The sequence below is a fragment of the Taurulus bubalis genome, assembly GCF_910589615.1.
Source record: "Taurulus bubalis genome assembly, chromosome: 9".
Taxonomy (NCBI): Eukaryota; Metazoa; Chordata; class Actinopteri; order Perciformes; family Cottidae; genus Taurulus; species Taurulus bubalis.
Genome location: NC_136597.1, coordinates 582,518 through 597,962, shown reverse-complemented (window position 1 = coordinate 597,962; position 15,445 = coordinate 582,518). Strand labels below are relative to the sequence as shown.

Sequence of the window (15,445 nt, the reverse complement as noted above, 5' to 3'; positions counted from 1 at the left end):
AAGTTTGTTTCAGGTCTGTTTCATGTTTGTTTCATGTTTGTTTCATGTCTGTTTCAGGTTTGTTTCAGGTCTGTTTTAGGTTTGTTTCAGGTTTGTTTCAGGTCTGTTTCAGGTTTGTTTCATGTCTGTTTCAGTTTTGTTTCAGGTCTGTTTCAGGTTTGTTTCATGTTTGTTTCATGTTTGTTTCATGTCTGTTTCAGGTTTGTTTCAGGTCTGTTTTAGGTTTGTTTCAGGTTCGTTTCATGTCTGTTTCAGGTTTGTTTCAGGTCTGTTTCATGTCTGTTTCAGGTTTGTTTCATGTCTGTTTCAGGTTTGTTTCATGTCTGTTTCAGGTTTGTTTCATGTCTGTTTCAGGTCTGTTTCAGGTTTGTTTCATGTTTGTTTCAGATCTGTTTCAGGTTTGTTTCATGTTTGTTTCAGGTCTGTTTCAGGTCTGTTTCAGGTTTGTTTCAGGTCTGTTTCAGGTTTGTTTCATGTCTGTTTCAGTTTTGTTTCAGTTTTGTTTCAGGTCTGTTTCAGGTTTGTTTCAGGTCTGTTTCATGTCTGTTTCATGTTTGTTTCAGGTTTGTTTCATGTTTGTTTCATGTCTGTTTCAGGTTTGTTTCAGGTTTGTTTCAGGTCTGTTTCATGTCTGTTTCAGGTTTGTTTCATGTCTGTTTCAGGTTTGTTTCAGGTCTGTTTTAGGTTTGTTTCAGGTTTGTTTCATGTCTGTTTCAGGTTTGTTTCAGGTCTGTTTCATGTCTGTTTCAGGTTTGTTTCATGTCTGTTTCAGGTTTGTTTCATGTCTGTTTCAGGTTTGTTTCATGTCTGTTTCAGATTTGTTTCAGGTCTGTTTTAGGTTTGTTTCAGGTTTGTTTCATGTCTGTTTCAGGTTTGTTTCAGGTCTGTTTCATGTCTGTTTCAGGTTTGTTTCATGTCTGTTTCAGGTTTGTTTCATGTCTGTTTCAGGTTTGTTTCATGTCTGTTTCAGGTTTGTTTCATGTCTGTTTCAGGTTTGTTTCAGGTCTGTTTCAGGTTTGTTTCATGTTTGTTTCATGTTTGTTTCAGATCTGTTTCAGGTTTGTTTCAGGTTTGTTTCATGTTTGTTTCAGGTCTGTTTCAGGTCTGTTTCAGGTTTGTTTCAGGTCTGTTTCAGGTTTGTTTCATGTCTGTTTCAGTTTTGTTTCAGGTCTGTTTCAGGTTTGTTTCAGGTCTGTTTCATGTCTGTTTCAGGTTTGTTTCAGGTCTGTTTTAGGTTTGTTTCAGGTTTGTTTCATGTCTGTTTCAGGTTTGTTTCAGGTCTGTTTCATGTCTGTTTCAGGTTTGTTTCATGTCTGTTTCAGGTTTGTTTCATGTCTGTTTCAGGTTTGTTTCATGTCTGTTTCAGGTTTGTTTCATGTCTGTTTCAGATTTGTTTCAGGTCTGTTTTAGGTTTGTTTCAGGTTTGTTTCATGTCTGTTTCAGGTTTGTTTCAGGTCTGTTTCATGTCTGTTTCAGGTTTGTTTCATGTCTGTTTCAGGTTTGTTTCATGTCTGTTTCAGGTTTGTTTCAGGTCTGTTTCAGGTTTGTTTCATGTTTGTTTCAGATCTGTTTCAGGTTTGTTTCAGGTTTGTTTCAGGTTTGTTTCATGTTTGTTTCAGGTCTGTTTCAGGTCTGTTTCAGGTCTGTTTCAGGTTTGTTTCAGTTTTGTTTCAGGTCTGTTTCAGGTTTGTTTCAGGTCTGTTTCATGTCTGTTTCAGGTTTGTTTCATGTTTGTTTCAGGTTTGTTTCATGTTTGTTTCATGTCTGTTTCAGGTTTGTTTCAGGTCTGTTTCATGTCTGTTTCAGGTTTGTTTCATGTCTGTTTCAGGTTTGTTTCAGGTCTGTTTTAGGTTTGTTTTAGGTTTGTTTCAGGTTTGTTTCATGTCTGTTTCAGGTTTGTTTCAGGTCTGTTTCATGTCTGTTTCAGGTTTGTTTCATGTCTGTTTCATGTCTGTTTCATGTCTGTTTCAGGTTTGTTTCATGTCTGTTTCAGGTTTGTTTCAGGTCTGTTTCAGGTTTGTTTCAGGTTTGTTTCAGGTCTGTTTTAGGTTTGTTTCAGGTCTATTTCAGACATTGTCACTGTTTTTTTTTTATATTTCTCACATTGTCACTGTTATGTGTTGCAATCCAAGACACACAACATATAATGATCATTTATGATTGAATACAAGTTGTGTTGCCCAATAAAACCACGCAGCCTGTTAGATGTTTGTGTTTGAGACTTAAATCCCTGGTTCTCCTGACAGGACCCTCCCATTGATTCACATGGATATGAGCTGTTTACATTGTTTACAGCACATTGACAGAGAACCATGTTTTCATCCAAAGATTCATCCTCCGTCTCAATGCTGCTTCTGATGGAGACTACTTTCAGGAAAGGGTTATTAATACACATCTATATGTACAGCAGTAAACTAGTGTTTGTGTTGATGGAGCTCTATGGACAGAGGAAGAAGATCATATGAATCTTAATGAATATAAATGCTTTTGGTCTTTCCAATGGGTTTGTTGACAAGAGAAATATAGAATGTTTCCACCCGTTCAGAGTAATAATGCAGTTCGTAGTTTAAAGTGGTGTTCAGGTGCTTCGGTACGTTAGAGTGGTTTATAACATGAGTTTGACAGAGACGATGTAAAGATGCATTGGATTCAGATCGCTTCCCTCCTTTTGTAAACTACATTGAACAAACAGGACTCCTATAGATAGAGAAGTGTTGCATTGGTTATGGTGTGACAGCAGCAGCCATGTGAGAGCAGCAGGAGGTCATGGGGTCTCACCTGGGTCAGGTCTAGCTTTCCACTGCGCCCGGCGGGCTCGTCCTCGCTGGAGGGCGTGGCGTCTGCAGACCCGGGTTCCCTTTGGCCTCCAGTGCAGGGGTGGAGGCCAGAGGGCTCGTCCTTCAGGTCTGAGGAGCCAGGAGGACGCAGGCCCGGCTCTGTGTGGCCTCCGCCTCGCATCTCTCCCGGTAGAGACCAACACACCCCCTGGTCTGTTCTGGCTCTCCGTGGCAGGCTCAGGTCCAGCGGTTGCAGGTCCTCCAGGTGATCAGTCGCTCTGCCTTGTTGGCAGAAGTGGAGGTAAGAAGAGAGTTCAGTGGTGAAGAAGTTCTCCGTCTGGGTGGAAGAGCTTCCCGTGGACGTGGAGGACAGACGGGAAGGAGAGCGCTGGCTGGACGGACGGGGACGCCTCTCTGACTTTGCCTTCAGCGCACCGTGAGGGCGAGAGGCTGCTCTCTCCTCAGGAAGCTTTGCTTTGACCCTTTTCCTCTTCTTCAGATCCTGAGGTGCTTTGCTGAACCGCTCTTCTTCCTCTTCCTCCTCTCCTCCTGTGAGCCCCTGCAGTGTCTTTGGCGTGCTCGCCTTCCTGTGATGGGAGTGTGAGCCTTGAGGACATGTGTACGCTCCTTCCAGAAGCTGCAGCTGGTCTCCAGGTGTGAGGCCCTGAGGGCTCGTAGTGAAGGCCTTATCGCTGGCTTCCCCGCTGGACGGCTGCGGCGTACTGAAGGTCTTCTGGGTGATGAACAGGTCCTGGCTGTTCATGTCCTCGCTGGTGGCCTGGGACCCGGTGGCCGGAGTGTGGCTGAACCCCTTCACCGAGACCGGAGAGCTGCCGGCGTCCTCTGCGTCCTCTGAGAGGACGCTCTTCTTGGGGGACCGCTGAGACGAAGACACGCGGCGAGGAGGTTTGAGGGAGGCGATGACCGGCGAGAGGTTAAACGTCACCTTCTTTTTTCTTTTGCTTCTCTTCCTGCAGTCTTGGTCCCCGCTGTGTGGACTCAGAGGGTAAGGCTTCTTCCCAGCATCTCCTTCCAACGCCGGCCTGTCTTTCTTCTTCCTTCTTTTCTTCTCTTTCTTTCCCTCCCTTGCATCTTTGAATTTTGAGTTTTTCTTTTTCTTCTTCTTCTGGATGTTCTCATCGGTTTTCATGCTCATGTTGTTTTTGCGTTTCAGGCATTTTTTCTTCTTTTTGGATTCTTTCTTCTTCTTCCCTTTCTCAGGCGTCCGAGTCCAGGACTCCCAGAAGACATCTGTCTCTTCAGAGTCACTCATGAGTCTGTTCAACAGAGAGGAAGACACAGAGTTATAGAGGTACACATCAGAGTGATAGAGGTACACATCAGAGTGATAGAGGTACACATCAGAGTGATAGAGGTACACATCAGAGTTATAGAGGTACACATCAGAGTTATAGGTACATATCAGAGTTATAGAGATACACATCAGAGTTATAGAGGTACACATCAGAGTAATAGGTACATATCAGAGTTATAGAGATACACATCAGAGTTATAGAGGTACACATCAGAGTTATAGAGGTACACCTCAGTTATAGAGGTACACCTCAGTTATAGAGGTACACATCAGAATTATAGAGGTACACATCAGAGTTATAGAGGTACACCTCAGTTATAGAGGTACACCTCAGTTATAGAGCTACACATCAGAGTTATAGAGCTACACATCAGAGTTATAGAGCTACACATCAGAGTTATAGAGGTACACATCAGAGTTATAGGTACATATCAGAGTTATAGAGGTACATATCAGTGTTATAGGCATGGTGTTATTATTCATAAACACTAACTTAACCTGTTATACAGACTCTGTTGCTCTGTCTTGGTCTGTCCGTCTGTCTGTTGCTCACTTACTGGCCGTGTTTTACATTAATGAGGCTAGACTAAATATTAGAAACAGAACTCAGTTCAACAGTCAAACTCAATAGGAACCAAAGCCACCGCCTCGAATGAATGACCTCCACCAAAGGGAACGTTACATCTGTTTCATTACACGCTATTAGTTTGAGCTGACTGTTATCTTCATCATCAATTCATCTGACTGTTATCTTCATCATCAATTCATCTGACTGTTATCTTCGTCATCAATTCATCTGACTGTTATCTTCATCATCAATTCATCTGACTGTTATCTTCGTCATCAATTCATCTGGCTGTTATCTTCATCATCAATTCATCTGACTGTTATCTTCGTCATCAATTCATCTGGCTGTTATCTTCATCAATTCATCTGACTGTTATCTTCATCATCAATTCATCTGACTGTTATCTTCATCATCAATTCATCTGACTGTTATCTTCATCATCAATTCATCTGACTGTTATCTTCATCATCAATTCATCTGGTTGTTATCTTCATCATCAATTCATCTGGTTGTTATCTTCATCATCAATTCATCTGGTTGTTATCTTCATCATCAATTCATCTGGTTGTTATCTTCATCATCAATTCATCTGACTGGTATCTTCATCAATTCATCTGACTGTTATCTTCATCATCAATTCATCTGACTGTTATCTTCATCAATTCATCTGACTGTTATCTTCATCATCAATTCATCTGGTTGTTATCTTCATCATCAATTCATCTGGCTGTTATCTTCATCAATTCATCTGACTGTTATTTTCTCGATTAATCGTATGTGTAGTCTACAAAATGCCACATATGTGTAATGTTCACTAGTATGAGAAGCAGAATGGACTGTACAGTAAGATATGGAGCCGCTGCATCCTGAGCACAGCGGATCAGACTGTACAGAGCAGTGATGAGTCATGGAAACATGAAAGCAGCTTCATGAAGTCAGGTCAGGACAAAGTCATCATATTCTACCTGAGACAGGAACACACCTGTAATGTATACACACAGGAAGGCTTCTAACGCTGCATGCTTCTGCTCTGCCTGTGTGAGGTGTTGTAGTTCATAATGTCTATGATAAAGCATTACATCTTTAGTGTTGTAGTTCATAATGTCTATGATAAAGCATTACATCTTTAGTGTTGTAGTTCATAATGTCTATGATAAAGCATTACATCTTTAGTGTTGTAGTTCATGTTCATTAGGAAACAACTGTAACTAATAACTAATTGTAACTAACTGTAACTAATAACTAATACTAACTAATAACTAATTGTAACTAACTGTAACTAATAACTAACTGTAACTAACTGTAACTAATTGTAACTAACTGAAAGCAGTGCCGTACCGGAAGTGAGCACCAACAGGGACAGTAGCTAACTCGGAACTAACCGGTTACATTTGGCTACATGTCCTCTGGTTCCGTTCACATGACGCTTCTTTATCTTCACGATTTAAAAGCGGTTCTTTGCAGTGAGTTTGACCCCATGACGCCGTGTCTCGTCTGGGACATGACATCACACCCGCATGTGTTTACCATAACGTCATATTTCTGCTCTACAGACTTACCTCAGAAGGCAAGTTCACCTCGAGCCGGCAAACTTCAGAGAGATTCTACCGCCCCGCCATGCTGCGTTCAGGTGCTGCTCGAAAGGCCCGGCTTCATCAGCCTGACGACATGTCCCTTAACGAGAGAAGTACACAGACTTCACTGACATGCTTCCACAGAGCGTAGTTACTCAATGTAAACACGTTATTACGTTTAGTAATGACTCCATCATCACGGAGACGACAGTAACATTTAGCATCTAGAGTGTATTTAAACCAGGAGTCATGAATGCAACATTCAACTGGCTATAATAAACTACACACTTAACACAACAATTACATAACAATACATCACATCTTTTGCTGCATGTTCTACTTGTTCTGGACCTCATATCATAATCTCACCAATTCGAGTGTCAGAGAAATATGAGCAAGAGAATATATGAGTATATTACATCTGGCAGGCTGCTTGTATTGACTATAACCTGCAGGACTGACCTCCTGGATGAGAGGCTTGCTGTCTGGTGGAAAGATTCCCTGACTGTTCGTGATAATGACCACTAGGTGTCGCACTTTACCACCAGCTACAGCAATAGACATGCAGCTGGACAGATGAAGGGGAAGAATAGACAGGACTGTTATGTATTCTACATGGAATATGATGTTATATTAATGTATAGAAAGCACAGATGGCCAACAATAAAAATACATAGTAAAAAAGTTTTGTAAAATAGTGCTATGAATAAATACTTGAAATAGACTACATAGACGATGATTATGTACTGTATGTGCATGTAATCGGCACTTCAAGCTTTCATGTCAGGAAACCTGCGATGGTTACATCACGGAAACAAACTGCTTGAATTGCACCAAAACCAAAAGGTCAAAAACAGAAAGATGTCCTCCTTCTACACTATGGGTGAATGCAGATGCATGTCAACACGTCTCCTCTCAGCCTCCTGCCTCGGGGGAAGAGACGTTCCTGCTGACCCCGGGACGCCCTCATCTCTTGGTTCCTCCTGGGAAGGGAAGCAGGTCCAGCAGGAGCAGGGAGCCTCATGTGAGCGATCAATGAGCACGAGACGGACCGCACTCAGCTTCCAGTTCTCAGTTATGATGATGAAAGGGAACTTCCACTTCCACGTCACGGTGATGTCATCATGCAGTGTAACGTCTGGTCGGCTACTTTATAGCCTTTAAATCAGTCTGAGCTCAGATCAAGAGCCATTCCAGACTCCATTTAGAAAACCCCTGGTTACCGTGTGTGTGTGTGTGTGTGTGTGTGTGTGTGTGTGTGTGTGTGTGTGTGTGTGTGTGTGTGTGTGGGAGCATCATTAGTTGTAGGGTGTTTCTCTCTCACGTGATCCCATAGATTGATCTTTCTTGGGACACCTGTGGCTGAAAGCTGAGAGTTTGTCTCAGAACATTTCCTAAATGTTTTGTGGTCTGTTTTATTTATAGTAAAGGTGAATAGTAGAAACTACTTGACTACCCTGGACATTGAGCAGTAGAATAATTTGAAAATACTCAAGTAAAGTACAAGTCCTCAAAAGTAAAGTGGCAGTTACATTCTCCACTGTTTGCTTGGAGGTTGTTGTGTGTGAACGCCGTCACGCTGAAACCAATCCACAGACAGTCTGAGGAGAAGCTGAAAACATCTGAGGTCACATGATCACGCCTGCCTTCCTCTCAGCCAACCCAGAGGCTGTATGCTCACTGCCTTGATTCCTTTGTTTCTGACTACGTTGTGTGTGTTGAGTGATTTAATATGTGATTTATTAATACTAATATGTGAATACTAACTATGCTCCTCTCCAGCGCTCAGCTGCCCACCAGCTTTACAATGAACAACCAGACATGTTGTATTTATCTACATGTCGCAGTCTAAAAACAAAGCAATGGATATTGGCCAATATTGGCTTACTGCAGATATATTGCTATCATTTTTACTGTTGGCCGAATAAATAAATTGCTGTTGCTGCACAGATAGCAGGCAGTTATTCTGTACAGTGAAAAGCGTATTTTGCGGGGTCCTCCTAACACAGAATTACAATAAACTTTAAGAAAAAAAAACTTAAGGAAAAAAAGAATATATTTTGTGCCTTAGAAATAAGGCACAACATATAGTGACAGTATTGCACAACAATATGTATAAAGTGCACAATGCATTTCTACAATACAATATCCAGAGTCTGGCCGTGACATGAATGAAGTTACAGCAGCCGTTCACAGCTCAGTGAATTCAGTGTGTGTGTGTGTGTGTGTGTGTGTGTGTGTGTGTGTGTGTGTGTGTGTGTGTGTGTTCACCAGCCTGATGGCCTGCGGGTAGAAACTGTTTGTCAGCCTTGTTTTTCTGGACTTGTGACTCCTGTAGCGTCTGCTTGATGGCCGGAGCCTGAAGAGACTGTGCTGGGGGTGTGTTCTGTCCCTGATGATGTGGTGTGTTGTGCCCCTTATGATGCGGTGTCTTGTGTCCCTGATGATGTGGTATGTTCTGTCCCTGATGGTGTGGTGTGTTCTGTCCCTGATGATGTGGTGTGTTCTGTCCCTGATGATGTGGTGTCTTGTGTCCCTGATGATGTGGTATGTTCTGTCCCTGATGGTGTGGTGTGTTCTGTCCCTGATGATGTGGTGTGTTCTGTCCCTGATGATGTGGTGTCTTGTGTCCCTGATGATGTGGTATGTTCTGTCCCTGATGGTGTGGTGTGTTCTGTCCCTGATGATGTGGTGTGTTCTGTCCCTGATGATGTGGTGTCTTGTGTCCCTGATGATGTGGTATGTTCTGTCCCTGATGGTGTGGTGTGTTCTGTCCCTGATGATGTGGTGTGTTGTGTCCCTGATGATGTGTTGTGTTTTGTCCCTGATGATGTGGTGTGTTGTGTCCCTAATGATGTGGTGTGTCCCTGATGATGTGGTGTGTCCCTAATGATGTGGTGTACGCTCTCGACCGTACATCTGTAGAAGTTGAGCAGAATCTTGGGTGGCATGCCACATTTCCTCAGCCTTCATAGGAAATACAGTCGCTGCTGGGCCTTTTTGATGTGAGGTACCAGGTGAGGTCCTCGCTGATGTGCGTTCCGAGGAATTTAAAGGTTTTCACCCTTTCCACCTCTGTCCCACCTATGTGAAGTGTTGCGTGCTGCACCCTCTTCCTCCTTGGGGTGATTATCATCTCCTTGGTCTTGTCTGTGTTCAAGGAGAGATTATTATCCCAACACCAGGCCACAAGTTCCTCCAGCTCTCTTCACCATGGATGCAAGAAGTCACGGTCCTGCAGACATTCCTCAGTGACACACATGCATGCACACACCTCTCATGACCGAGCCAATGACGACAATGGCATCACCCACTGACACACCTCCTGAACTCCCACTCACGCTTTGATTCAGGATGTTTTGTCTGACGTCAGGCCAGCGTGAAGACTCTTTTTTGGGAGCAAACTCATTAAAACAATGTTAATTCCTGAGTCAAGTGCCTATGTAACCAGGGAGACTCCCAAGTGGTCAATGAGAGTCATAAATCCATCCGAATGCTGGCGCTATTGTTGTGAGAGGCTGGGAGTCAGACAACAAAGGTCACATCAGATGTGTACTAATAGATCTGGCCCCTCTACAGAAGTATAGGAACAAATAAGAAGCGTTCAAAATTGAACATATGTGCATACATTTCTTTTGAGAAAGAGAAGCTTCAGTCTTTTTTACTAGTTTAGTCATCCTGTGGTCACTTTTATTGGGATAACTAATGTGATGGTTAAAAATAACTCTTGTATATATGACTTTGCTTTTAAAGGTTTGGTGTGTGTGTGTGTGTGTGTGTGTGTGTGGGGGGGGGGGGGGGGGTGGTATGACGTGAGGCTCAGAGGAGGAGCTCCTCCTGCAGCTGGAGGTGTGACATCACAGTAATGAGGGCCGCCCCTCATCGTGGCTATAAAGCAGCTGGGAGTCCAGAGCTTTACTGATGGAGCGAAGCCCGAACCAGACGCTTCATAGCAGCACAGGTACGTCCAGCTGCAGAGCTATTCATTTTAATATTATTTTCATGATATTTGACTGTTCAAGCTATGATTAAAAACATACAAACAAACTTACATTCTCCTAAAAATGTAATTGATTCATTCATTCCACATTTTAAAACAAGACTGAAGGTCGGACATTTCAAATTCAGGTATTTCGTTGTTTTTTTGCCACATATTTTAAGTCGTGAAAGCTGCTTAAATTGACACATGCTTTTGAGAAACTATTTTCTTCAACAGATCGTCCAGGTCAACATGCGGCTTCTGGCCTGTAACAAGGTGTTCCTGTCGCTCTGCATCGTGCAGCTCTTCACGCTCAGTGGAGGGCGCCCCCGAAGGTAACTGCCTCTTTCAGGTCCATTCAGATCACCGGCACCGCGTTGGCTCAGCGGCCGTCTGTCTGCTCTTGCAGGAAGAGGACGGTCAGCGAGGTGCAGCTCATGCACGACCTCGGGGAGCTCCAGCAGGTGCAGCTGCGGCGCCGGTGGCTGCAGATGCGGCTGCAGGGCGTCCGCAGCGGGGAGGCCGGACCCAGGAGACCGGACCTCAGCGACCTGACACCGGAGGAGGTCCAGCTCGCTCTGGACTTACTGGAACAGATCCTCAAGTCAAAGCACTCGTGATCTTAGTGGTTTTAGTTCATCTTTGACGTTCGCAGCAACATTTCCCATTTTATTTATTATTGTGTAAAATCTTCTAGTTGTCTGAATGCATCTTTTTTTAAAATGTACTTTTATTTGATTTATTTTACATTATCTATTGATATTATATAACTGCTCAAGGGAAACTTGTTATGTGCACCTTGATGTAACTACGTCATCAAACTGAAGCATGGGACCAACTATGTTGCGCATATTCTTATTTTAGGATGTATGTGTGTAATATCAAAATAATCAAACATTAATTAAATTGCTTTTAATTATGTTATATATTTGGTTATTTGTGTCTTCAGAAATGTATGCCTGTTCCCTACAGTTATGCTAAAATACATTATTCTACGTGCACGCGGGAAGAGTTGTGTTTAGAAGGTGCGCTGGTCTCGCGATAGGAGAGACCTCCGCTTCCCAAACCAGAACAAAGAATCCACAGTGGAACTAACGCTGGTTCATGAACCCGGGTTCCAGGAGTCCTGTCTGACACACATCCAGGTTGCAGCTACCGGACTCAACACCGACTCCCAATGTAGGAGCTAAAGAACCGTTGGTTCAGCGTTTGGTTCAGGGAGTCGGGTTTAGCTTCACCATCGGTGAGACCAGGATGACCAACACGCTACGACCCTCTGAGCCGCTTTAACGATGTCCAGTGGCTTATTGCTCTTTTACATAGTTCATATAAAATCACATTAAACGGCATTGAGTTGTAGTCTGTCGGCAAACGCAACCGGAATATAGAATTGATGTAAGAGACAGAAAAGGTGTGCCAGTGTATTTCAATTCAATTCAGTTTATAGCCCAAAATCACAAATTACAAACTGCAGTATGTGTGGCTACAGGGAGCAGAGGCGGATACTGCTCCACTGCACCCAGTACACTACATCCTGTACACTGCACCCTGTAGACTACACCCTGTAGACTACACCCTGTACACTACACCCTGTACACTGTACACTGCACCCAGTACCCTGCACCCTGTACACTGCACCCTGTACACTACACCCTGTACACTACACCCTGTACACTGTACACTGCACCCAGTACCCTGCACCCTGTACACTGCACCCTGTACACTACACCCAGTACACTACATCCTGTACACTGCACCCAGTACACTACATCCTGTACACTGCACCCTGTAGACTACACCCTGTACACTGCACCCAGTACACTACATCCTGTACACTGCACCCTGTACACTGCACCCTGTACACTGCACCCAGTACACTACATCCTGTACACTGCACCCTGTAGACTACACCCTGTACACTACACCCTGTACACTGTACACTGCACCCAGTACCCTGCACCCTGTACACTGCACCCAGTACACTGCACCCAGTACACTACATCCTGTACACTGCACCCTGTAGACTACACCCTGTACACTGCACCCAGTACACTACATCCTGTACACTGCACCCTGTAGACTACACCCTGTACACTGCACCCAGTACACTACATCCTGTACACTGCACCCTGTACACTGCACCCTGTACACTGCACCCAGTACACTGCATCCTGTACACTGCACCCTGTACACTGCACCCAGTACACTACATCCTGTACACTGCACCCTGTAGACTACACCCTGTACACTGCACCCAGTACACTACATCCTGTACACTGCACCCTGTAGACAACACCCTGTACACTGCACCCTGTACACTGCACCCAGTACACTACATCCTGTACACTGCACCCAGTAGACTACACCCTGTACACTGCACCCAGTACACTACATCCTGTACACTACACCCTGTACACTGTACCCTGCACCCTGTACACTGCACCCTGTAGACTGCACCCAGTACTCTGCACCCTGTAGACTGAACACTGTAGACTGCACCCAGTACACTGAAGACTGCACCAGTACACTGCACCCAGTACACTAGGGCTGTGCAGTATACGCCGCTGTTTGGCAGCTAACAACATTTAATGTTCACAGCTTGAAGCTGAAGGAGCAGCAGACCGAGCTACTTACGTCTCATGTTAACTTACTTGACTCAGAGTGTGCAAGAAATGACATCGCCAAAAGGCATGCTGGGTAAATGACACCGCCCACACAGGAAGACTTTTCTTGTGCAGGAAGAAGTCTTTTCCTGTGCAGCAAAGTGGGCGGGCTTTACCCATCATGCATTTTGGCGATGTCATTTCTTGCACACCATGAGTCAACTTTTATCCGTGTTGAATAACAATGACGGTCCTTTTCATCGTCAATAAATTAATGTGTTTATTTGGAAAAAAAATGCCGTGATATACCGTGAAACTGCCAGAATCTTGCAAAATACCGTGATATGAATTTTTTTACCATACCTCCCAGCCCTACTGTAGACTGCACCCAGTACACTGCACCCTGTAGACTGAGGTGAGGAGGTGGTGATACCGATGTATACTAACATCTAAACAGCATGAAGGTCAGTGGTACTTTGATCGTTTTGACTCATGGACACGACAGACTGAAGCAGTGAGCGCTAAAACAATTGGATGAAGACATCTGTTGATCTGCCAATACCTTGAGAGCTCGGCCAGTGATGTCATCAATACCTTTAGAGCTCAGCCAGTGATGTCATCAATTCCTTCAGAGCTCAGCCAGTGATGTCATCAATACCTTGAGAGCTCAGCCAGTGATGTCATCAATACCTTGAGAGCTCGGCCAGTGATATCATCAATACCTTGAGAGCTCGGCCAGTGATGTCATCAATACCTTGAGAGCTCGGCCAGTGATGTCATCAGGTCCAGGTGCCTTGCGTGGATTAATCCTCTTGAAGGATCTGCTCCACTGCTGACCTTTAAGTCATGGTCCTTTGGGTCCTGGTCCTTTTGGGTCCTGGTCCTTTGGGTCCTGGTCCATTGGGGTTCTGGTCCTTTGGGTCCTGGTCCTTTGGGGTCCTGGTCTCTTGGGTCCTGGTCCCTTGGGTCCTGGTCTTTGGGTTCCTGGTCCTTTGGGGTTCTGGTCCTTTGGGTCCTGGTCCTTTTGGGTCCTGGTCCTTTGGGTCCTGGTCCATTGGGGTTCTGGTCCTTTGGGTCCTGGTCCTTTGGGGTCCTGGTCTCTTGGGTCCTGGTCCTTTGGGTCCTGGTCTTTGGGTTCCTGGTCCTTTGGGGTTCTGGTCCTTTGGGGTCCTGGTCCCTTGGGGTCCTGGTCCTTTGGGGTCCTGGTCCTTTGAGGTCCCGGTCATTTGAGTCATGATCCTTTGGGTCCTGGTCCTTTGTGGGTCCTGGTCCTTTGGGTCCTTTGGGTCCTGGTCCTTTGGGTCCTGGTCTCTTGGGGTCCTGGTCTCTTGAGTCCTGGTCCTTTGGGTTCCTGGTCCTTTGGGGTTCTGGTCCTTTGGGGTTCTGGTCCTTTGGGGTCCTGGTCCCTTGGGGTCCTTGTCCTTTGGGGTCCTGGTCCTTTGGGGTCCCGGTCATTTGAGTCATGATCCTTTGGGTCCTGGTCCTTTGGGGGTCCTGGTCCTTTGGGTCCTTTGAGGTCCTGGTCCTTTGAGTCATGGTCCTTTGGGTCCTGGTCCTTTGGGGTCCTGGTCCTTTGAGTCATGGTCCTTTGGGTCCTGGTCCTTTGGGGTCCTGGTCCTTTGGGTCCTGGTCCTTTGGGTCCTGGTCTGTTGGGTTGTTGTCACAGTGGGCATAGACAGTGTTCAGTTCATGAGAGAGATGCAGACATTATTACTATGACTGCTGCTTCTGACTAAAACACTAAACACATTAACGTTGATGTTAACATTAACGTTGATGCATATTCATGTTGTCTGCACTATTGATGCTGAAGGAGGAGAGAACATTGGGGAACATTTGTGAAATCAATCAATCTGTAACTAGTCAGCCTCCTGGACATAAGACTCATATCAAATAAATAATGATTTCTCTTAATTACCCTCTTATGTGCAATATAAATACAGTTTTCATATACTTTTTTAAATTCCGTCCGTATATTTAATTTAATATTGCTACTGTATTCTTCTTCTTTACTGTTTTTATTTACTATGTGTCTTGTGTGCTCTGCTGCTGTAATCCTGCAATCTCCCCACTGTGGGACTAATAAAGGATTATTTTATCTTAAATCTCTTCCATAAGACATGCTATATGTGGCTCTTATTGAACAAATAACCAACACTTTTAAAGTGTATTTTGTGTATAATGTTCTCTTCACATGTGTCCCCTGTGTAGCAGTGGAAGAGGAGTCCACTAGATGATGTGATAATGTTCTATAACTTTGTTCCATTGTGATGACGTGTTTCTGTCCGCCCTGCTGGAGACATGAACTTGTTGTTGTAATTAACGACCAGCAAACGGAGAACTCAGAAGTATGAGCTTTCCGGCAGCACGTGAAGGCAGCACCGCTCTGAACCAGTCCTGCGCGCGGCCATTCTCAGCTGCAGGTCCTCCGACTGAGCACGCGCCGCGCGGACACGCGCACACCCTGGACGTAGACCCGAGCAGCGAGTGAAGCCCGGAGGGCAGACGCGATGCAGCCGCAGCTGGGAGGCGATGAGCCGGCATGCTAACGCCGCCGCGCCGCGCGCTGCGTCCGGCGCGGCGCAGCGCTGCATCCCGCAGATCCTGCCCTGCTGCTTCCTCTTCACCT

The 15,445-nt window shown here is 44.9% G+C and overlaps 1 protein-coding gene across 1 annotated transcript; it reads left to right on the top strand.

Moving 5' to 3' along the window:
* Positions 1-10,465: 10,465 nt before the first annotated feature.
* On the top strand, positions 10,466-10,833 carry pth1a (parathyroid hormone 1a; the record flags this gene model as incomplete). Its single annotated transcript, XM_079224025.1, has 2 exons — positions 10,466-10,548; positions 10,623-10,833. The coding sequence occupies 2 exons, from the start codon at positions 10,466-10,468 to the stop codon at positions 10,831-10,833; spliced, it is 294 nt and encodes a 97-aa protein (XP_079080151.1).
* Between the last annotated feature and the right edge of the window lie 4,612 nt (positions 10,834-15,445).